This window comes from Gambusia affinis, linkage group LG18 (assembly GCF_019740435.1).
Source record: "Gambusia affinis linkage group LG18, SWU_Gaff_1.0, whole genome shotgun sequence".
NCBI classification, from domain to species: domain Eukaryota; kingdom Metazoa; phylum Chordata; class Actinopteri; order Cyprinodontiformes; family Poeciliidae; genus Gambusia; species Gambusia affinis.
Genome location: NC_057885.1, coordinates 2,896,376 through 2,921,173, shown reverse-complemented (window position 1 = coordinate 2,921,173; position 24,798 = coordinate 2,896,376). Strand labels below are relative to the sequence as shown.

Sequence of the window (24,798 nt, the reverse complement as noted above, 5' to 3'; positions counted from 1 at the left end):
GCAGTTTTTGGGTGCTTCTACCCTCTGTAATCATACAATACCAATAATATTCACCTCAAGCATAAAATATTGAGAGGAACTAGAAAACCTTTGACTCTTCAGACCCGGGCTAGCATGGGAAATAAAATTCATGACGGTAAAGTTAAAATGGACTGAACACATAGGAGTAAAGATATAAAAAACATTGCTTTTTTTCATGTTTGCATCCAAATTGCCATGAACACAGCTGAAAAATGATTTTCACGAAAGACATCGTGATGTGAATTTTATGCCATCTCTACTGTGCATTCTGCAGAGCAAAATATTCTAGACTCGTGTGTGAGAGACAGTCTGCCTCCCAGCTAATGCATGTACCACACGGCCCACTGACGGGGCCAAATCATTCCTCATTCTCACCTGAAATCTGAAAATGAAGAGCACACTGAGTTCACTCAGTGAGGAAGTTTCTTCAGAAGGACATGACCCAGACTATTGAGGCAGGAGAGTTTCTGCTAGCTTTTGTCAAACTAAAAGCTGTAAAATTCTTTTCCGTTTTGCTTTAATAAACTTGCCTTGATCGTATGCTGATCAGCTCGGATCAATACGTCTTCTCTATGACTTTTTGTAACAAACTGGATTAAATTACATCAAATTATAACAGCTGCTCATGTTTCTGTCTTACCATGCCTATAATCCCCTTGCATGCCTCCATTGGGAAAAATTCTAACCCTGTTTGTGGAATTATGGTGTAAGCGGTTTCATTTGAAGGCTCATTGTTTGCATTGCGCCGCTGTAGGGTTCGTAGAAACAGCGAGAAGCTGGCGAACCCAGAGAGGCAAAGGAAGCGTCTGGACAAGAAGGCAGCGTCTTCTGCCAACCTGCTGACCCGCTCCCCCAGCCTGGAGAGGTACGCCGCCATTACTTGCAGCTGCTACCACATGGTCACTCACATGTCCTCTGCAAGAGGCAGTTGGTTGGGATGTTGATTGTGTAAATTTAACATAAGACTCCCTTTCTATAAGAGGATGCTGACAGATCCACATCGTGTTCTCATGAAGTGGTTTTGTGTGTGTCACCTGGGTGTGTTCTCTCTCCACAGCCGGGCGAAGGAGCTGATAGCCAGTGCAGGTAAGACTGTGAAACGTTTTTGTTGCGTGTACCTTTCCAAAGTACACCCTGCTTCTGTTCATTGGTTTGTAGATGCCAAGACATAAACATGATTAGGTCCTAAATCTAATCTAACCTCATGTGAAAAAGAATACACAAAATAGAGCCAAAAATAAAAACATGTCTAAAAACTAAGTACACCCTTGCTGCTTCAGTAGCAACCTGGTGCTGCTAGTGAATGAATTGATCATCGGCAGGTGGGACCACTTCCATTAAAGCAGGAGCGTTGGCAGTTGGCAACTACGGAGCATACAGGTGTGCCTTGTCACAATGCCAAGTAGGGAAGACATCAGCAATGATCTTATATCGTTGGCTGGAAAGTTAGAAATAAGAAAGGTTATTACCCTAAAATAGAATATTTTCTCATGAACAAATTTAGACACCAGAAACAGACTTTCAATTTCTTTTTTTTTTTCTTAAGCTCTCAGTTGAATTTAAACCAAAATATATTGAACAGTCCCAAACACAAATAAAAATTCTTAGGTGTCAGTTAAAGTAAATAGCTGTACATCACTCATTCTGATTGGCAGGCCCACCAAAAACTGAGAAGTTAGTAATATTTTAAATCAGGCACCTCGCTGCCAGCCGTATCCTGTCACAACTCGCCACAGTTCGGTCCAGATCCTGCTGTCTCTCAGAAGATCCCTGAGAAAATCCAAATCTCTCTCAGTACAGACTGTCGAATGCAGAGAGATCCCCTTCCAGCCAGTCTCTCCCTGTGAACATCCTCCAGCTTCACAGCTTCACCTCATCTGTCTGTCAGCCGTCTCTGGGTGACGGTGCACAGAGAAGTTGTTGCATCTATCTAGCAGACTTACAGCAAAAACTTCTTTGAAAGTAACACTGAGTTTAACTCTGAAAACACCAGGCCCATAGTTAAATATGATAGTGGCAGCATCATGCTGTGTTGATGCGTTTGTGCAGTAAAAACAAGAAAGCTTCATCCAATCTGTACTGTTTTGCCAGGGAGAAATTTTAAGGCAAAATGGATAGAGACAAAAGAATCAAAGCTGTGAGGACGGCTGGATTTAATATCCCTCTATAATTAGTAAAGTATTTTTGAATTGGATGAATTGAAGTGGAGTGAAAGTTGTTTTTTTTACAAAGATTTAACTCATTGGGATTTTATTAAAATAGACAAAAGACTTGTATTACTTGTAAAGAAAAAAAAATTAACCTTTTAGGATTAAAGGATTTAATTTTTTATTTTATTTTATTTTTGTTTGTTACTCTATTTGTTAATTTCCCAGTGACTTACAATGAAGTTATTGTTTGTAATGTAAAAATGCTGAAGTGGTATAGATAGTATGTTGACCTGGACCTAATTCCGTTTCCTCAGCTTTTTGTTGATGCGATTCATAAACTGGAACTCTAGTGGATCAGAACCATATTTACGCGTTACTGTACTCTATTAGTGAGCCTGGAGTTGAACTATACTTCTGAACTTGCATTCAGTCCCCTCATAAATACATTTTATTACCATAACCAAGGGGTGAAGGTTGTGCATCTTTGGTTATGACAAAGATACACAGGCTGATGCAGTATAGACATATATATTGTTTAAGATTTTCTAATTCAAGGATCTTACTACTGCTGGTTAAGATATTAATAGAATTTCTTTTGTTGATTGTAGTTTGAGAGTGAAGGGATTCTCTGAATTCAGCTGCCAGAAAGTTAGCGTCTGTACCAAAAATAACTGAGTGAAGAGTTCTAATCTGTTCCAAATCCAGGGAAATGTCTCAGTTATGTCACTTACTGTGAGAATTTCACCCACCCCAACTTGCTATCTTGCTCCTTTCCATGCAAGATGCTGGGAATGGAGACAGGCTGCGGGGGCAGCACTGGAATCATATCCGCTGTGGTTAGCCAAGTGCCACTGCTGCTCCGACTCACACGGCAAGTTGATGGATGGTTAGCTCTGCAGTGTAGGCTGCCAACGTGCGTTTTTATGTTCTCACTATGACCTCGTCTTGAGCTCCTCATACCCATCTTTTCACTAAAAGATGGGTATGAAAAGCAAGTTTTGGTTTTGATCACAATAGAGCAAATTAAATATTTCTTTTAGGAAGGTCTCTTGGCAGCAGTAAACAGTGAGGGCCCATTTCTCTTCCAGAGAAAGTCGGTGAATTGTGGGAAATGAAGGTTTCAGGTTCTCACTGTGAGGCAGATCAACACTTGGTGAATTGGAGGTCAAACTGAACCTCTGACTTTCCGTCTGGAATGTAATTTATGCGTCATCTGCACAATGCCCTCAATGTTCTAAGGATAATTCATAGTGAAGCATACTAACTTCACTGTGTATGCAGATGATTTGAAGGAAGTTGGTCTAACGCTGTGTGTTCCATTCGGCTCCCTAAGTAATAGGCACCAAAACTGCCTGCAGTTATTTTGGGGTGTATCTCCTTTATCCAGAAACTTTCCCTTTTTACTTGCAATTCCCACAAACTCTCACCTACTAAATTTAGGTCTAGACTTTGACAGGGACATTCCAACACATGGATATGCTTTGATCTAAACCAACTCCTCCAGAGTTACCATCAGTCTCTTAGCTGCTTCTCGGATGACCATGTCTTGTAACATTTGCAGTCCTCACTGATGTCTTTTCTTCATTAATGATGGAAATCTGGCTCCACAAAAATGAAGTCCTCCAGATTTTTCCCGGGAGTCTGGAGTAGCTATCATTTCCTACACATTCCTCCTTCTTTCTTCTGGACATCTTGTCTTTGAAGGTCTGGTCCCATATGATTTGGTGGTCGACTCCCCCAGGAGGTCTGGAGCATTTCTGTGTTGTGGAGCGAGTTTATGGCTTTGCTATTTGTGGCATTTTCCCCTTTGCATCCTGTGGTTGCAGCAATTTGTCAGCAGTTTGAGCATTTTTCTTTGATTGTTGGTTTTTGTTTCTGCTGTCTGTGATTGCAGCATTTTGTGTTTGCAGTGTTTTTTGTTGGATTTGTTCTTTGGAGCTTGTATGCTTTAGAGTTTGCATCATTCACGTGTTTTGTAACACATTTCACCATTATAATGTTTTCTGACAAACATCTGTGGCCTTCACAGAAACAGAATGGCTAGATTTATACTTTATATTCACAGGTGACATAACATTGCAATGTATTGGAGTGGAAGGTTTTCCTACTCTTGTTTGATAAAGTACATTTTCCATCCACTTCATAATCGTGCACCGCTTTGTATTGGTATATTTCCTAAGAAACAGTATTCTACAAAAATAAATTACTAGTCAGTTGGCCTGTTTGCACATCAATGTTTTGTGTAAATTTGTTAGTGGGCTGTCTTAAATAAGCTATCGTTAGTTAATGTGGAAGTGAAGAACTGCTTTAAAGAACTCAGTTCAAGTAAATAATAACTATATGTGACCATATTTGTCTGCTAATAACTGGCTGCCATATAAAAAGGACTCATTTCTCAAGAATTTCATAGCAGATGAATTATAAACGCAACATGCTTAGTAAATCTGGTTCTTGGCACCAGCAGTTTCTCTGCTTAGTCACATTTAAGACGTTCCGTTTAGCAGGAAGTTACTGCTAATACATGAGAGTGTGTTACAGATATTTCCATATTAGGTCAGTTAAGATTTACAATCAACTGATGCTTAAAGCTTATTTAAGTAAACTACATTTTTTTGATGCTAAGATTTTGCATTCTTGTGCACATAGGTTCACCCGGCTCAAGAAGAGGAACTTACAGCCAAGGTACACCAGAAATGACATAATACAGCTCTCTATCTGCACAGAGGGTAACAAACAAAGTCTTTTAAAATTTTAAACTACACCCAACATCTGTACGTTGGATAGAAAAGTTTAATAATTTCTAAAAACAATAGACTAATATATGAGACTAGAACATCTTTGTACATACTGTGCTCCAGCAGTCAAAGTGATGCAAAATGTAGTTTCTGCAAAGCTTTTATACCCGTTAGATATGTTGTTAATTTGAACTAAACAGAAGAGCTGCCTAGCAGGAGAAATGAATCTGATAACGTTGCTGAATTTATGTAAATCCTTTTTTATGGGGATTGAAATATTTGAGAAACAGTTTCAATACCTAATTCTGTTCATGTTAGAAAACATTAATAGACACTTCAGTCTATTAATGTCTTTAATTAATGTCATCAGACAATAGCATCCAGATAAGAGCAAAGCCACAAGAGGTTTTATAGTGTGATTTTTTTTTTTTTTTTTCTTGTGTTTCTCTGAAAGTAGATTCATTATGAAAGTGGGTTTTATGTGTGGCTGTAATATGATGGTCATGGGTTTGGGTTATGCAGCATCCAGAGTGTGTACACGAGAGAAATTTCCATCGGGACAATAAAGTTCATCTTATCTCTGTATTATCTTATCCAGAACAGTCAATTAAAATGTTCATCCGTGGCCGACCCATCACCATGTACGTCCCATCCAACATCCAGAACTATGACAACCTGAAGATGGAGCTGCCTTCAGAGAGACTGGAGCTGGACTGGGTGTATCCTTCCACAGGAGAGCCACACGGTGCTCAGCTGTTATTGGGCTTGTGTTACATTCACACCTGGTTTCTTTCACTCCATTGATGGATGAAAGATATGATGCTGTGGAAAGAACTGCTCTCATACAGAGGATGTAAAAAGTCTACAGTGTAAATACAGGTTTTTCTGAGCTAGAAGTCACGTAATTTTATAATTTTTTCCTCCTTTAATGTAACATGTGTCCTTCTGACAGAAACCTAGCAAATCAACCAGGAATTAAAAGCAATTGCAAAAAAGAGAATACGCACCAGTGTACACACACTTAATCCAAAGCACTGCTGAAGAATCTTGATCAAATCTTCGACAGTTCGTCATCATGCTGCATCATACTGTATTTAGGTTTGCCCTCAATACCTTGTACCCCAAATCTCTTATATGTGAAGTTATTCCTCAGTTGATGTAAATATTAATATATTCTGTGATGCTAAAAATTTTAACTTCCATCCAACCTGACTGGCTTTGGGAGCTGTTCATAATGCCATGTATTTTGGCAAAACCTGCAGAAGTAACCCATAGTAACGGTATAATGTGCTTTTTTCCCCCCCATAATTGTGGCCTGCAAGTTTTGGTTTGTTGAAACGTTAAAACATTCACCCACAAAGTTTAGGAAGAGTGGAGCCAAGCCTGGAGGATTTCTTTGCAACTATGCTTCTTATTGCAACATATAAAGGATACAGCAGACCTCAGTGTCTTCATCAAAGGGACGATGAATTTAATTTTAGGTACATGAGCCTTCCTGTAGTTGACGTGTAAAAAGTCTAGATCTTATTAAGCATTAGAGTCTGTGTCATTAATTAACTTAGAGTAGTTTTTATTAATCTAAAGTACAGCTCTTAATTTAAACATTGGGATAAATATGTGAATGGTTTATCATATGTATTGTTGCATTGCAAAATGTAAGTCTTGCCACCTTAACCCTGTCTGTAGCTATGGTTACCGGGGACGGGACTGCCGTGCTAACTTGTTCTTCCTTCCATCTGGTGAAGCGGTTTACTTCATTGCTTGTGTCATTGTGCTCTATCACATTAAGAACCGCATGCAGCGCCACTACCGCAAACACACCGACTCTGTCCGATGGTCAGTAAAACTAAACAATCCTCTGAGTATCGTCAAGAAAAACTTTGTTCTCTTAATTTGACTTGATATGAAGTGATATTCTATGTTCTTCCATGTTGACAGTATGTATTTCTCACAAAAAGCAAAGGATGCTTGGCTTGATTTAGCTGAAGTTTCAGGATGAACCTAAATTGTACTATAACCTTTACAGGTGAACATTCTCAGATTGCTGAGCTTAGAGTTTCATTTTCAACAGCTAGTTTCAATTGAGACACAGAGAGACTGGCAGAGTCACAGAAAGGCAGAGAAGTGGATGACCTTTAGCCACATCCCACACTGATAACCACTGATCACCACTTCATTGTGATCAGTTCCCGGTGGAACGGCATGATGGATGCCTCTGAACTCCTGGCACCCGAGTGTCATGTCAGACTATTGGAAACCATTTTCATCATCATGGTCTGCATGCTAGACGACCTGCGACGGCAGCTGACCGGTAGCGTCATTGTCTTGCTTAGCCAGGCAGCATTTACCCTGGACAAGGAGTCAGTCCTGTTCTCTGAAGAAAGACTGAAATGCTGAAAATGTAGATTGTTCCTTAATGCTGTGTTATCATCACACTGATTATTCTCTTTATGACCTTATTGAAGTACTAACAGAGTGCCAGGGGATGACATGAAAGAAGGCTGTAAAAATGTTTCTTCCAGATCTGAAACTGCTTGTACAGATTTGTGATCTAATCTATTTGTTTGAGAACAAGCAGCAGATTATTATTTGGCTTTAGTGAAGTTGGAGGAAAAAACAATCTAAACAAGCTGTTAAATCACTTCACTAAGATAACCTCCCTATAATAATAAGTGGGTGTGCAGACAAGCATTGCTGCCATCATGAGAAAGGGAAGTTCGCCCTCTTTCAGTTCTAGTTTTTCATATTTCAAGAAATGATAGAGAAAATCTGATCTTGGTCAGTCTATTAATGCTACAGATAAATGCTATTTATCTGTATAATAGCATGTTTTCATTGTGGTGAAGACATGCTATTATTGTTAGAATTTCTGAGATCATTGGCTTCATGATCTCCAGATAGCCTCACAACAGCAGAATGAATGTTAACTCATCTGACCTTCAGCTTATGAACTGGATTCTATTTCTTTATTTAGATGAGGTTTCCTGTAAGCCTGTTTGGGCTTGGCGTGTTATGATTGTGTCATGTAATAATAAAACTAATCTATGAGAGTGTTTTATTCTCAGCTGTAAAATAGCTCTTGGATGATGCATCTCTTATTGTCTTTCAATTAAAATTCGGTCACAAAACATGCGCTGTGGATAGCAGCATGTTGAATGTTAAGGAATTTTTCTGTAAAGCAGAAACTTTCTGCAGCCTGAACAGCTTGGAAATTCATTCTGACATTAAAAACTGATGTGGTTTATGATGAACAACCACATCAGTGATCTGGTTGGAAATCAGAGCTTCTGACTGAGGATTGTCCTCATCAAGTTTTAATTTATCCCTGTTGGCGGTGCAGTTAATTTAAGAATACAAACTGCCCAATACTTCATCAGAATCAACTGTTTCTGTGCAATATATGGCACACTACATCCTAATATTACTTTCACTGATGGCGTTCTTGATGCTACAGTTTCCAATCTAATTGTAATGACTGTGACAGGTACTTTGTCCCATCCAGAGCCCCGTAGAGCAGAGCCACCATTTATCAACAGTGTGTGAGATCCACTCTATGACAAACACACTCAAATACGTGACACAAGCTGTACAATTTATCTGTATAATAGCATGTTTTCCTTGTGGTAAAGACATGCTATTTTTACAGACACGAGTCACTACATATGCACTTATTTTTGTTCTCTCTTCTCCTCCGGATTCTTTTCTCAAAGTTTTGAAATGAAAATATTTCTTTTCTGCAGTCTTGCTGTTCATCCTGACAATGTTCGAGTGGCATCTGGACAGACAGCCGGCGTGGATAAAGATGGAAAGGTAATGATGCTGCTGTTGCAGCAAGATTGGATGACGCTGAAAACAACACATGAATAAAAACAAAACATTTAATTAATTGGTACATTTCAAAATCATGAAATCCAGCAGGTGCCGACTTTATAATCATTCCTAAAAATGTATCTGGAATTACATACTGACAGAAATATATCATAAGGCTCAGTTAATGTATGTACCGGAGTGGACATCAGATACTTTCTGCAGGTGTTGTTGAAGGCAGCAGATGAGGTCTGTGTGTGTCTGCCGAGGTCATCACTGACCAATAGCAACCCTGTCATGGCTGATGTTGCATTGTCCTGTGTCAGTGCTATGTGGTCTGCTACAAACACTGCTTCCTATGTAAGAGACTGGAAGAAACATGCTGCCCTTCTACTGGCCTTTCCTCTCTGTGCTCTTGAGCCTGCGTCTAGCAATCAGGAATATGTAGTAATATATCATACATGGGAATTTGAATACATTTTTGCCTTAAATAAAATAAATATAATTGTTCTGTATGCTGTATGGATGCTGTGTGGTGTATATTTTTTTCCCTTATGTATTTATCTGTGATTGTCCTTGCTGTCTGCTAAGCATATTGCTCCTTAGGGGACAATAAAGTTTGATCTGATCTGTTCTGCTGTGTAGATGATATGTTTTTATGTTTTATTTTAGCCAATGCAGGCATGTGTTCATATATGGGACTCTACTACCCTAGTCACGCTGCAGCAAATAGGGCTTGGAACCTTCCAGAGGGGAGTGGGAATGGGATCGTTGGCATTCTCCATTGCTGTAAGTTGTTTTAGTTTACATTGTAACTGTAAACTGCTCTTTACTTTGAATTTGCTCAGACTAATGTCTTGATGTTGTCATGTCGATCAGGATTGCATGATATATATGAGTAAAATACTCTAACTGGTGAAATGTTCTGTGTCAAATTACCTTGGAGTTAAACATGACCAAGCGTGTAAAAGTCCTCAATAATCCATGATTCACCATGGCAATGGGAGGAATAAAGGAAGCCTGAAAGTTTTCACTTCTTGCCAATAGAATTAGAAATTTTAATTATGGCATAAGGTGAATATCAAAACATATTTAACAAAAAATACAAAGAAAAATAAATAACAACACTATTACTGCTGCAAAATAGTTTGAGTTAGCGTGGCAGAGACTAAGTCAATGTGTGAGTGTGAGTTAGCAGAGAATGAGTTTTATAAAAGCCAAGATCATTTTATTTGTTTGAACAAAATATCAATATCTACTGCACTTTTAACATCCATAAATATATGAAGAGATCATGCTTTGAGAGTCAGAATGTGATACAGTCTACAGTTTTGCTTCACTGATGCAATTCTGTTGAGTCTTTAGTCTGACTGTAGAGAACCTAATCTGTACAGCAGGTCTGCCCACGCTTTTCACACAATGAACTACTTAGAAATGTTCAAGTCACAAAGATCTGGGAAGGCTGGTGTCTAAAAAGCTCCATTATAAAATAAAATTTGTGTAAAACTAAGCTATGTGTGGATAATACCTACAGTATAAAGGAACATCTTTGATCAACCAGACCTGATGGGATTGAACTCCAGTGCTTCATGGTAACAGTTTTCATCCTATTGGAATGGAAACTAAGCACAGCACAAAGAATGTCCTCATTGTCATATGAGTGATGTGTGGGCTGAAATTAATCAAAGATAAATTGACTGTGGCAAAAAACAGCAACAGTGAAAAAATATATTAATATATTATGTGACAGAGATTTCTGCTGAGTATTTGCTCTCCGACATCTACATGTTCCCCCAGAAAATGACAGAACATTTCTGACTCTTTGCTTATGCCAGGTCTCAGCTAAAAAGTTGGACAAACTTAGGTTTTCTTCAAACAGATGAATACACGTATATAAACACAACTTTTGAAAAACACACAGACCAATATTTACAAAAGTCAATAGAGGAATAAATTCAAATCTGAGTTTTCAGGCAAGTTTGTGCTCTTGAAACCGTTTCATCTTTATGATGTATTTTCTTGTTTTGAATCAACAATTTAGGACTCTGGAACTTTCCTTTGTGTGATTGATGACTCTAATGAACACATCCTGTCTGTGTGGGATTGCACCAAGGGGACCAAGCACGCAGAGATTAAGGTAAACAAAGAACACAGTGAAGTTAAGCTTCATTTTCCACCAGTCCAGGCTTTGATATCTCAGTCACTGCAGCAACTCATCCAAACATGTCCACTCTTTCTTAAGGGCGAGTAAGTTAGAGAATCATCTGCCAAAAATGGGATAACCACTTTTAGATCTCGCTCTCTAAACCCTGAGAATATCTCTCCAATTCTAGGAGCTTGTTCAGGGAACTAAGGTGTTGCAGTTTTAGCTTGAGCCGTACGAAGATAAGATCACAGTTTTTATCTGCTAGATCAGGAAGTCTGAAACTGTAGAGCTGCGAGTGGCTCTTTGGCTTCATTTATCAAACAATGAAATATTACTCTGTTTTGTTCTGTTCTGTGCCCACATTAAAATAAAATTGGTTCCTAAGTGCATCTGGTCTAGAACCGCCACTGCTGGTAAACAACATTAACGTGATCAAACTGAATATCCTTGCAAAGTGTTTGTTTAGTACAGTCTTTCTTTTTTTTTTCTCCAAATCCTTTTTTGTCATCTCAGATTGCAGAATCTCATCTCACACTTGTAAAGCCAAACATTTAAAAGACCCTTGCAGAAATGCAAAACGAAGCACACTTTGGGCAGTTCAATTTGTCCTCACAATACAGAAAGAAAATGAGCCATCTCAGGGGAATTACATAGCCTCTTAATTAAGTTCTTCTTTTCTATTATCTTATTGTCTGTAATGGTTTTGTTTATCAAGGTGTGTCTCAGGTCAGCAAACTTCTTCATCTGTGCAGCCTCTTTCTCTGCAGCCTGTCTAGTGATTTCTTGAATTCCACCCTGGCATTTATCCAGTTTGGTTTGGATGAATTTGAGATCAAACTAGGATAACAAACATGTTAAGTGTTCTACCAGTTGAAATATGACTAATGGGTTTCAATGACATAAAATTCACCCCATGTTGGCAACCATCCCATGTAATGTATGAATCACTTTAGGATGTTGAACTCTGACATCCATCCATTTTCAGACAGAATCTGAAAGAGTCACAAAGTTTTGTGCCGTGTAAAATAAAGTGATTGGAATGTGTCGGTGCTTTATAAATGACCTCTGTCTCCAGAGAGATGAGGGTGATGGCATATGTGCAGCCTGCTGATGGGGAGGGGGCTCTGCTCTGTTTAAATGGGCTTTTTGCCCCAAACTACTCAACTTTCTTGGGAGTCATTTTTCTGCATTGCTGTCATGGCAACTCTATAAATATTTAGCAAATTCTTTGTGTGAATATGTGTGTGTTTATAGTTTGGTGTTGAAAAATGTACATGATCGAAAAGAATCTCCCTGCCTGTGACTGCAGTCCAACACTGGACCCGTCCTTTGAGTTACAGCACAGAGAAACATCAAACATTCACCCGCCCTCATTTCGTCACCACATTCTTCCTGACATGAATGAGGCTTTTTGTGCTGCACTTTACTGCAATCTTTACTGTTCTTTTCTTTATCAGCTGAGTGGAGAAATTACATCCTTGACTGTTTTTTTATGCTTTTCTCAAAATTATTCAGACCCTTGAAATCTCTCACATTGTCATATAACAACCACATGCTTGCATGTTTTTAATTGGGCATTTCTTTAGTTTCATCTGCAGGTCTGTTCTGACTCTACCAGCTTTACATATCCACAGACTGCCCACCCTTCTGCAAAAATAATTACATCAGGCTAGATGGAGAACATCCTACTGCAAATTCTCAATATTATTGAAGTTTGAGCTTTGAATAGGCTGTTCTAACACATTAATATACTGTACTGTAGGCCATTGCTGGACCTCTTGCTGTGTTATAAGCAAACCTGATGAATTTTCTACTCCATTTTATAGGAAATCAAACGGGAGTAGAAAACTGCCACCACCATGTCTCAGTGGGTTTAGTCTTATCAACATGATGTACTGGATTTCCATCATTTGTAGGGTTTCCCCCACTGGTCAAAAAGTTCTGATTTGGCCTCGTCTGTCAAGAACCCCATCTACAATAATTCTGTGTGTTTGACGTCAGTGGCCATTAGGGCCAATTTTTCTGCATGTTTTAGGTTTTTCCTACTTCACTTTTTCGCTAGTGGTGAACTCTAAACATGTTATTCTTTTTTTTGTGTGGCTTTTACTCAACAGTGGCAGATTTGACTTTGATCTGACCAAAGTTTAGGAAACTCCACATTTACATCAGTTCAGGTCCCATCACCAAACCTGTATGCTTGATGTTTGATTTTGCTGCATTTCACTCTGTGAACGACCCTCGGTGTCCCTCTGCTGTAGTTGAGCTGAACCTGCCTGTTCTCCTGTGTGCAGACGACCAATGAGGCTGTGTTTACTGTGGAGTTCAACCCCAGCGACAGTAACAACATCATCACCTGTGGGAAATCCCACGTCTACTTCTGGACACTCAGTGCAGGGCAGTTCACCAAGAAACAAGGCATCTTCGGAGTAAGGCTCAGATTTCCGCTTGTCTCCGGTCACTGACAGGTTTTCTTGTGTTAGTGGTCAGTGATGAGCGAGGGCTTCCATCTTGTTTGCAGCTTCCTCAATTTGAGCCTGAATGGGGAAGCAGGAAACCCTTTTAAAGAGAACTGAAAATTAAAGTCAAACATTATTCATGTCTAAAAGAGGATGTATGACACATCAGGACCATTTTGAACAGATTCATTTCATCAACAAGGACAATGATACAAAACTTCAAGCCTGTATAAAAATGTATGGTACCTTTTTCATCACTGACTGACATTAAATGACTCTGTCAACTTGTCATGTTTAGATCTTAGTGCACATGTGGCATGTACACAAAGGTGGTGTGTTTACCCTGTGCACCCTAAGTGTCCTACTACATGTGCACTAAGGGAAACTGAGTATGTTTCCCTTAGTTGCTGTTCAGTAGTGGGAGAAACGTCCCTCTGCACCGCTCCTGTAAGAACCTCTACTGCCTGCATATTTATATATCAAGCTTATAAAGATAGGCATAGAGATTAATCACAGCACTAGAGTGTGATTAATCTGATAAAAAAAATAACTTCTTGTCAATTGACAGCAATACTATTTACACACAATGCCATCTTTTTTATGAAGTGCACCAGTCCCTCCTACAGCAGAACTTTACAACTGAGCTTCCTGCTTTTTCTCCAAGTGTAATGATGGACCTACATGGTCATGAACTTTGGTGTCATCACACCACAGGACACGTCTCCAAGAGATGAATGTGCCGTATGCAGACATCTGGGAGAAGCAGACTCATGGAAGACCACACGTCTGGCCCATTTGGTTTCATTTTGTTACAATGGCACACAAGTAGACAGTTAGTTTGAACTCTGGCCACAGGTGTAGCTTTATTTAGCTGAAATGCTATGCAGTAACCTATCAGAAGCTTACAAAGTCATGACATCATCTTTTGGGCTTTCCTAAGATGAGGCATAGGAAACTTCTGACTTTGAGGGGAGACATAAAACAAAAAAACTCTCATTGTCATTGTCTTTGGCAAATTAAAATAATTTTAAATAAAATCAACTTTCAGTCAAATTGTTGCTTTTAAAAGTATTTTTTTCTTATTTACAGAAATACAAGAAGCCCAAGTTCATCCACTGCTTTGTGTTCAGCCTAACTGGAGATGTTCTCACCGGAGACTCTGAAGGCAACATCCTGCCATGGGCGAAGTCTGCTGCAGATACCAAAACACTTGGTAAAGGGGCCAAAGGTCAGTGTGTTAACATGCTAACAGGAAAGTTCTGGCTGTAAAACCTTGTCTGCCAATCTTGAAAAATAAAAAATGCAAGAGAACCTTACCAAATTCAGTTTGATATTAGAATTCTAATATCAAAGTCAAGGTGACATTACGTTACGGATTTCATTCTTTATATCCATCCATCCATCCATTTTCTTTACACCCTTCTTCCCTAATGGGGTTGGGAGGGTTGCTGGTGCCTATCTCCAGCTGCGTCCCGGGCGAGAGGCGGGGTACACCCTGGACAGGTCACCAGTCTGTCGCAGGGCAACACAAAGACATACAAGACAAACAACACACACCTAGGGAGAATTTAGAGAAACCAATTAACCTGACAGTCATGTTTTTGGACTGTGGGAGGAAGCCGGAGAACCCGGAGAGAACCCACGCATGCACAGGGAGAACATGCAAACTCCATGCAGAAAGATCCCCGGCCGGGAATCGAACCCAGGACCTTCTTGCTGCAAGGCAACAGCTCTACCAACTGCGCCACTGTGCAGCCCTCATTCTTTATATATTTTATGTAATATAAAGTCATAGCAATAAAATAATCCATATAGCTTTGACCTGACCTTTTCCTTTCCCACTTTGCTTTCCAAACAGAAACCTATCAGATTGTTCGACCAATCAAAGCACACGAAGGCAGTGTGTTTACCCTGTGCACCCTGAAGTGTGGAGCTCTGCTCAGCGGAGGGGGAAAGGACCGCAAGATCATCCGCTGGAGCGCCGACCTGGCACCGGAGAGAGAGTGTGAGGTGATCTGCAGCTGCGTGTGTCTGTGTTACATCTGGAGTGTGAAGCATCCTCCCTCCTCATGGGAGGGAAATGCCTGGAATGTTGGAACTAACTGGGAGGTTATGTCCAGATTCCAGAAAAATTTGGGGCTGTCCGCACCGTTGCTGTTGTGGATGATGAGGGACTTTTGGTTGGTACAACCCGAAATGCAATCCTCAGAGGATCTTTCTCTGATGGGTTTGTTGCAATAGTTCAGGTATGATCATAATCTGACTTTTCCTTTTGCTCTGTTTGCATACTTGAGGTAAATGGACCAAGCAGTTCAGATCAGCTGTTACTGCAGCAGGAGGGGAGAAATTTTAATTTTCAGCCTTTCTCTCTCTGTGTGTGTCTCAGGGTCATTTAGATGAGATGTGGGGTCTTGCTACTCACCCCTCACAGGACATCTTCCTCACCTGTAGCCATGACAAGCAGGTGTGTTTGTGGAACACAGAGGAACACAACCTGGACTGGTGTATCAGCCTCGAGGTAAGAATCACTTCTTCTAGACTTTGGTTCTGTTTTTTAAACTCATGCAGTACTAAGAATTTTTTTAGAGCATCTTATTGATCTCCAAATTTTCTGGAATATCTGGTTGAACTGGAATGCATGTAATTGAATTGAAATTGGTCTGCATGTTTAGGTTGAATTAGTTCATTTGGACTTGTTTACGTTATGCTAAATTTGTTTACTTTTCCTTGCAATTCAATGCTCTATGCACAGTCTGTGAGCGCCCCCATATGGACAAATGATCAGTAGCTGAATTAATTATAGAATTATTATTATTATAGAATGCTAAGGTCCTGTATGAGGCACAAGTGCTTAGCATTTGGAGGTGATCATAAATTTGTTAGAGTTTCATAAAATTAGATAATCTATCTTTTTATTCTACTTTGGTTTTTTTAGCAAGTGTTCAAAAATGAGATTTGGAACAACTTGCTCCTGTTTATTTTTTGTATGTTTTTTGGTCCAAACTTTTGGTCTGTACTGTATATTATATAAGTGATTATTCCTGAGCTAGCTGGGCTCTGTGCTTCAATACTCTTTAGAACGATGTTCTTGTGCTTCCTGTGTTCTCTGGCCGTCTGGAGACTTTGACACTATTTAATCTAAGTAACATAACCCAGATATGCTAGATTATTCCAAAAGAAAGAAGATTGATTTGGTTGCAATCTTTGTTTCAGAAGTTGTTCAAACAGTTTTAGGGGCATATATGTTTGTTTTATAGCAATCAGAGTGCTGACTTGACTGGTGAAGGGATTTCAGCTGGACTCTAACAATCTCACCTCTACTGATTATAGATGAGGACTCTATTAAAAGAAAGTTAGCTGATTAGTTTGTGCCAGAACAAAAACACATTGAAAATTGGGCTCTTCTTATTTAGTTATTCTTTTAAAGCTAATGAAGCTTCAAGAGATAAGATCCTTACAGAAATATAATCAAATATAGCCTTGTGTAAGTAAAGCTCAAAACAGAAAGATAAGCAGACTGAAGGTTTTACTGAAGACTAGAAAATGTCCCAATTTTGCTTTTACAAACTGCATTTATCCAACAAAGATTAAATGGATGTGTTTGTCTCTGACAGGAGTATGGGTTGTGTGCTGATTTCTGCCCCAGCGGATCGGTTGTGTCTGTTGGCCTCAGCACAGGAAGGTAATGCAATACAAATACAAAATAATAATGATGCAATAATGATATGAAGTTCTGCTGATCACATTAAAATCATCTAAAATAGATGCATTAGGGACAGTGCAGAGTTCGAAGCAGAGCAGCCGCTCAACAGAGGCTATTAGTCCTAAGCTCAGCTGTCTGCGGTTTGATTCCCAATCCTGCGGGAACGATCACAATCATTAAGGATTTTTTTCCAGCCACATTTCTTCCTCAAAGACAATAGGTCCAGTTTTTAATAATGCGTTGGACAGTTCTCAACCCAATTTTAGTATTTTCTGAAAATTCCTTAGATATTTTCTCTGTTTGATGCATGCCAATGATTTGACTCTTCTCAAACAGACTGACATCTTTTCCACGACCAAAAATGAGAAGCAACTCTTTGCACCAGTTGGGGTTAAATAACTTGCTGCCAGCTGAAACATGCAGCAATTATCCAATAGAAGGCTTGTACCTATTTGCTTAGTTACATCCATTTGGCAACTTTCTTTTGGCCATGCAGTGTAATTTATTTAACAAAAGGGCGATGCCCTGCAGGGCTGCAGCCTCAGACACCTGTCTACTGAGATATGAATTCTAAATTATATTTATCATTCAATTGGTTACATGAAGGCATTTTAGACACCTTTATCAAGCTGTCAAAAAAAATGTGGAGTCTGTCAATAAATGTAGCACACTCCACTGTCAATAAATGTCAGCTGTCAATAAATGTGGAGGTGTTGCAGTACAATGTAACAAAACGAGCTTCACCTTGGATTAGTTAGCATAAAGCAGCAGCAGTGCATGTTTAACCTGGCAGCTCCCTGACCGTCTGCTTCTCCTTTTAACTCTGACAGGTGGGTGGTCCTCGACTTGGTAACCAAGGAGGTGATTTCTGAATCCACAGATGGGAATGAACAGCTGTCCGTCATGAGATATTCACCAGGTATGCCACCTGCAGAAATTACACCTTTTTTTTTAAGAATGTAATACATATCACAATGTTTCAGAAGTTTATCTGGAAAATATTCACAGCTCTTTATTTTTTCCACTGTCTTATGTCTTATTCTAAATTGTATCAAATAAATTTCTTTCCTCGAAATTCAACACAAAATTTAATTTATATGACTTTTCTGTGTGATTTTTGAAAATGTATTTTAAAAAAAAGAAAACTAAAAAAATCGCTTTTTGGGGAAAAAACGATAGAATATAAACACACATTTACTTAAGTCTGTGGGGTTTTTTTGTTTGTTTTTTTTTCATTTTCTTCTTTGTACATAATTAAAGAAAGAAGGAATAATGTAAAAAACCGTGGAAGTCCCCTTTAACTAAAGTAATGGCTTCTTGTGTCTTCAGACGGACGCTTTTTAGCTGTAGGCTCTCACGACAACTTCATCTACATCTACAGTGTGACAGAGAGTGGCCGCCGCTACAGTCGCTTCGGAAGGTGTAATGTGAGTTACTTTCATGCATGTGTATCATAATAAGCAGGAAGAAGTAAGACTTTTATTTGAGTTCTTTCTTTAATTCAATCAGTATGTGAAACACATCTATAGCGTTGATTTACCAACAAAGTGATATATTTTAAGCATTTGTTAATTTTGATGATTGTGGCTTATAGCTAATAAAACCAAAAATTATTTTGTCTAAAAATTTGAAAATTTGCTCTGCACCACTTACAAAGCGAGATAAAGACCAATAAAAATCAGATTTTGAATACTGAAATGTGGGGTTGCTGAAAAGGACCCACCATGAGCTGTCCATGTACTGTACAGCATGTGCTCTCAATTGTTGGGATTCGGGTTCTTTTGCGTGAATTACTGCATTAATGCAGCGAGGTATGGAGGCATCGGCCTGTGGTTCTACTGAGGTGTGCAACAAGACCAGGTTACCTCGGTAGCAGCCTTCACCAATCTGCTGCTACTGATGTCGGTTCTGGTGCCTGTCATTTCTTCTTGACAACAGGCCATCGGTTCCATATTAGATCAGGCCAGTTTTCTGGTGTTACCATGGTGATTAAAGTGGTACTTTTAGCAGTGTTGGGCCGTTGCCAAATTCTGCCAGAAAATGAAAACTTCTCTATAAACTTTGTCAGCAGAGGGCGGCATAGATTGCTGGTAGAAGGTTGCACTTACTCTTGACTTGATATAACCCAACACACCAAAAACAGCAGATGACATAAAGCTCCAAACCTTCACTGGTCCTCAGCCCAGGTAAGATGCTTCAGGAGTGGCTACCGTAAGGAATGTGACAGCTGCAGCCCGGGTCCTGGATTCATGTGCATTTGAAGCTCTGACTGCAGCTGTGCTCCACTCCTTGGGCATCTCACACAAACATTTGAATAGAATTAACTGTACAATCCTTTCAAGAGAGGACTTATCTGACACACTTTTCCTTATACTCTTCTTTCCATTAATATGTGGCACACTGAACAGCCAACATCCTTAGAAATGACATTTTGCTGAAAAGCTGTCAAATCATCGGTCTTCCCCATGATTGTGTAGTCCATAACATCATAGCATAACATCTCGACATTAAAGATATTTCTTTATGAGTCTGGTCCTGACTGGTCTATTCTTGCCTGAATTTTTCATTTTCATTTTCTGTATAATAATGCAAAGGTATTTATGATTATTAAAAAAAGGTCTTTCTGCATGGAGTTTGCATGTTCTCCCTGTGCATGGTGGGTTCTCTCCGGGTACTCCGGCTTCCTCCCACAATCCAAAAACATGACGGCCAGGTAAATTGGTCTCTTTGAGACTAAATTCTCCTTAGGTGTGAGTGTGTGCGTGCATGGTTGTTTGTCCTCTCTGTTGCCCTGTGACCTGTTTAGGGTGAACCCCGCCTCTTACCTGAAATGTCTCGCTGGAGATAGGCACCAGCACCCCTACTGACCCCACTAGGGACAAAGGTGTTAGAAACTGGATGGATGGAAAAGAATAGTTTTTCACTCTGTGTGCAATGCATTTTTTAGAGAATAAGTGAAATGGATGAATGTTTCAGTGAGACATACCTTTTTATTGTCATCCATCTGTACATTTAACATGTACATATTGAGTGAAATTTAGTTGCAAAGCTAAAAAAAAAATCAATTAATTAATATAATACATACAATAAAAGGAATAACGGGAGTTTAGTAGTCTTATGGCATGAGGGGTGAGGCTGTTGTGGAATCTGATTGTTCTGCAGTTGAAGTTGTTGAACCTTGGATCAGAGGGCAGCAGGGAGAACAGACTATGGTGAGGTTGGGAGAAATCTTTTGAAATTGGCCGAGCCCTGGTCAGGGAGCGACTGGAAGCGGTGTCAAGGATGGAAGGAAGCTCAGGCCTGATGATTCTCTCTGCTGTCCTCACCACTCTCTGTATACGTTGCCTGTCAGAAGTGTTACATGCCACAAACCAGACTGGGATGCTGCTGGTCAGTTTGCTCTCTACTGTCCCTCTGTAGGAAGTGATGGGGGAGGTTTGCTCCTCTTATCAGATGTAAAAATGCAGAAGTTTCTGAGCTCTTTTCAGCAGAACAGAAGTTTAGAGGGACCAAGTCAAAATGTCGACATAGATATACTGAGATAAATCCATACCACAGTCTTATATTAATGTTTATAATGACATTTTCTTTATTAAGAAAAAGAAAACTGAAGAATAAAATAATCTACAATCATATATGTCTTTCCTATTAGGGACACTCCAGCTTCATAACTCACCTTGACTGGTCCAAAGACAGCTGTTACATTGTGTCAAATTCAGGCGACTATGAGATCCTCTACTGTAAGTACACATCCAGAATTGTGCAGCTACAGATGTTATAAACTGAAAAAAATTTTTCTATTATTACACCAGGAAGAAATATGTAGTAGTGATCAGCTAAAGTAACTGCAGACCGTAAGGTGGAGAGGCTTGAACCACTTGGAGCACATCTTTCTTATATAGAGTCTTCTTAACTTCTCTCAATATGTTTTAATAGGGGACATTGCAGGAGGATGCAAGCTGTTGAGGAACCGCTTTGAGAGCAAAGACAGAGAATGGGCCTCTTTCACTTGTGTGCTGGGTTTCCATGTCATAGGTGAGAAGCATCAAACACACTCTGCAAGTAAACGTTGTGGCGTTGGAATAAGGAGTAGGCTGATGCCAGTATTTCTGTGGTTTGCAGGTGTGTGGTTGGAGGGCTCAGACGGAACAGACATCAACGCCCTGTGTCGCTCCCACAATGAGAAGGTGGTAGTGGAAGGTGATTGGAAGTGGGGTGGGAGAAAGCAGGGAGACGCTGGCCTCTGCCTCCTCCACCTCCACCAGCTCTCCGGAGCCTCCAGCCAGCTAGATGGAGCTGCTGGTGCTGCCAGTGAAGGGAAGGAAGCTGTCTGCTCACAGCCACTGAGGCTAATCAGAGCTCAGCTTCATTTAGCCTCTGCTGCACCACTGCCGTCAGTCTTATGAGCACAGAGGAATTCTCTTCAGGGGAAAATGTTTTAAATGTTTTAACCTCCTACCATAACTTCATAAATCCATCTGAAACTGACACATGTAACAGAATTTTTTGCATTCTGATGTGTAAGTGGTGAGGAAAGTTAGTATGTGTGTTGAGTGGTGCATAATGTGACTGTTATTTACCTTATAGTTTCTGTGAACATGCCTGTTTTAGTCGTGTTGAGTTTACGTGTTGCATTATAACATACAGTATGCCATAGTGCCTATAGAAAAGCTATTCTATATTTTTGTACTTTAAACAGAAGTGACCAGTGTTGGCTGTTTCTGTGCCTTTATGAAACAAGATGGAAAACAACTCCTGTCAACACGAACCCTGCTTATCTTACTAATTCATTCATTTTTGTGACCTTAGATCAGTGTACTTGAAAATTATTACTTGTAGTAAATGTGTTTTTATTTTATTATTTTTGTATTGATTATTAATACAAACAAAAAATAAAAACTGAAAGTTGTGTTATTATTTAGTTGTCATTAGGGGGCAGTGTTGACCCTTTTAATGTGAGATGTACATTTAAAACGAAACTGCGCTTTGTTGAGAATCTCGGTGAAAACTGAAAGTAGGTTGAAAAAAATTTTGTATTAATATTATTCTGTATGGATATAATGGGGAAACACAAACAATACATTTATTACTAGGGTTTGATTTTTAAAATTGAACTTCTGATCTGGCTGAAATTTCTTGACTTGTAATTAGATTTTTGTAACAGCCAAACAGATGTAAAGCAGATAATATTTCATTTGTTAAAAGGGTTCATCACCATGTCTGACTGAAATGTGTAAGAGTGTCTATAAGTACTGAAAGTGTTGTGTTACAACTAGCAGTTTTTCTTGAAAACACAAATAAAGTACAAATTATTAAAGATGTTAAAATCAGCTCTGGCTAAAATGTTATATGAAAGATTTCAAATTTATGTCTAAACAAAACTAATAGAAAGTTCATCTTGATTGTAGGAATTTTTGTGATATTTATTCCTAAAGGCTTAGAAATATTAATTTTAGTATGTAGAATGAAAACACATAAAGCTTAAGGTTTTGGTGTATGTTTGTTTAAAGTTTTGTATTGCAATACAACACTAAATTTATCAGTTTTTAGTGTACTTGTGTTTAAAGACAAAGCAATGCAAAATCTTTTAGGTTCACAGTGGGAAATAAATTGCAGTCAAAAAATTCTGTTACATGAACTGGGTTTTGTTATCTACACTCTTCTCTTATACTTTTTTTGAAGACTCATTACAAAAATGATTAATCAAGTCTTAATAAGCATTATATTTTTCGAAAATGTTTTGCACGAAATGCCCTGTTCTTACTCATGCATGCCAAAGGTCAAGTTCTTAACTAAACAGGACCCAGTAAAAAAAAGTTGTGGGTTCTGCCGGAGATTGTCGACAATTGCCGAAGATGACGATTCGCGCACTGTCGGAGGGGACCTGTGAGTGAGTGTTCCGTGTGCGAGTGTGTGTGTGCTGAAGCGGAGGTGAAGAAGAGGAGGATGAAGCTTGGAGCGGAGGATGGGAGGAAGAGTGGAGTAAGAGACAGGCTAGCTGCGTGTGAATGAGTGAGTGAAGAAGAGGAGAAGGTCGTCTGAGGGGCCGAAGAAAAGAGGATACTTCTGTTTTTTGGGGACTGTCTCCGGAGCTTTACTAAGGGAAACTTTTAACTTTTTTACCCGCCACAGCTCGGCTTGAGCCCGGAGCCGGCTTTGTTTCGCGGCGGGGGTGTCTGAGATAAATGAAGGAATAAAAGAGAAGCCGTCGATATTTTTTACCCAAGCGGGGAATACCCTGGAATTGATTTTAATACAGGTTGCAAGAGGATGGCGGCCAATATGTACCGAGTGGGAGGTAAGGAATGGTTTATATATTTGAGACCCCCCCCTCTTGCCTCACACACACACTCACACACACATACACGCACGCACACGATGTGATTGTTCGTTTTCGACACCCAGGTGGCTAGCCGCTAGCTGTCTATTCGGTTAGCTGCTAACTCAAGCTAGCTTAGCCTAGCTTTCGATGATGCTGAAGTTAGCTTTAGATTCATACATACCGATTAGACACTTGAGTAAAAATTTGTTATGCTTTTTAGAGAACAGGACTAAATTAGATCAGGTCTAATTCTAAATCCAAAAGGCCCAACTTAAACTGACTTATTCGGTACTGTCTAAAGGTTCTTTAAACACAATTTTTGTAAACGTACATGAAAATAAATGATCTAGTTTGAAACGTACAGTTCTTGGACAGGTCAAACCTGGAATGGAATGCTTTAATAAATAACATGATGTTTTCCAGCTATTCTAGTCTATTCTGGTGTTTGTTATATTTTGGCAATAGATCAGGTCCTTTAAACTTTAAATCCTTTAAATCCTAGAATCTTTGTGTTTTGAAGCCTTTAAAAGAAGTCTTAAACATTCTAAGAGTTTTCAGATGGATTTAATATTAAATGTGATTTCTAATGCAAAATAAAACATTGCACATATGTTGTCATAAAGAGAATGATGTTATTACAAACTGCATGAAAGTGTCTGTAAACAGCGTAGAATACTTTACTACAGATTTGACTAAAAATAAACTGATTGCATGCAGGACCCAACTGTACATTTATGCCAAAATAGCTATAGAGTTTGTATTTTCCACCTTAAACAATAACAAGGGAAGTTTCTCTAATCAAATACTGTGTGTAAAATAATGTGCAGGCAGAGTAGCGTAATAGAGCACAGTTCTGACTTAGCTAAGTTGATTATTTCTCATAAGAAATATTCCAGAATCCCTAAAATCCGTGCAACAGCCCTGGGTCTGAAACTTCGGATCAGATGCCGACTTCAATGTCACTTAGCCTTCGTGCGTTCTTCCAAGTTTGGTTTGAAAGAACGCCACAATCTATTGGAACATACGATTTTAATGGGGTTTTGCAAAGAAATATATTAACCCTTTTAATCAATACATCTAATACTGTTACTTAATGTTACACCATAGTTGAAACATGCAACTTTTACAAACATTAATGCGATATCCCGGCTATATAGTTGTCTCCACAAATATCCCACGGCGGATTGTTGTCGGGTTCCGTGAACTGTTCTCTGAAAAGTTTTTGGGGAAAAAAACTAATTACGGACTCGGATATGACACCTTGGAAAGCTTATTTGCTCATGTAGTTGGACATTCGCGGAATAATTTTTAAATTGGCGCTAATGTTGGAGAGTGAAAATGGAAATTCCATGCTATTAGCATTAGCCGCTAAAAAGGCAGAACCTCGCGGGGTCTGTAGCAGCTAGCTTGGCTTCGCCATACTGCTTCATTTGTTACGCTAGCAAAGTTAACCGTGAA

At 39.3% G+C, this 24,798-nt stretch overlaps 2 protein-coding genes across 2 annotated transcripts in view; both read left to right on the top strand.

Annotated features, from left to right (window-relative positions):
• The window catches only part of eml3 (EMAP like 3), a 45,003-nt gene extending 22,655 nt beyond the window's left edge, over positions 1-22,348 (top strand). The window contains 20 exon segments of the mRNA XM_044097835.1: positions 776-886; positions 1,079-1,107; positions 4,818-4,853; positions 5,505-5,625; positions 6,593-6,742; positions 8,647-8,716; positions 9,386-9,502; positions 10,755-10,850; positions 13,151-13,285; positions 14,405-14,543; positions 15,174-15,325; positions 15,436-15,561; positions 15,702-15,833; positions 16,930-16,997; positions 17,849-17,937; positions 18,348-18,445; positions 20,671-20,758; positions 20,955-21,053; positions 21,141-21,210; positions 21,212-22,348. Of these exon segments, the coding sequence (XP_043953770.1) occupies positions 776-886; positions 1,079-1,107; positions 4,818-4,853; positions 5,505-5,625; positions 6,593-6,742; positions 8,647-8,716; positions 9,386-9,502; positions 10,755-10,850; positions 13,151-13,285; positions 14,405-14,543; positions 15,174-15,325; positions 15,436-15,561; positions 15,702-15,833; positions 16,930-16,997; positions 17,849-17,937; positions 18,348-18,445; positions 20,671-20,758; positions 20,955-21,053; positions 21,141-21,210; positions 21,212-21,308 (2,023 nt within the window). The 3' untranslated portion in view covers positions 21,309-22,348.
• A 501-nt stretch (positions 22,349-22,849) lies between these two features.
• Positions 22,850-24,798, top strand: part of mta2 (metastasis associated 1 family, member 2) — a 38,205-nt gene continuing 36,256 nt past the window's right edge. Inside the window, exon 1 of the mRNA XM_044097836.1 lies at positions 22,850-23,316. Coding sequence (XP_043953771.1) covers positions 23,289-23,316 — 28 coding nt within the window. The 5' untranslated portion in view covers positions 22,850-23,288. The remainder of the gene's footprint in view (positions 23,317-24,798) is intronic.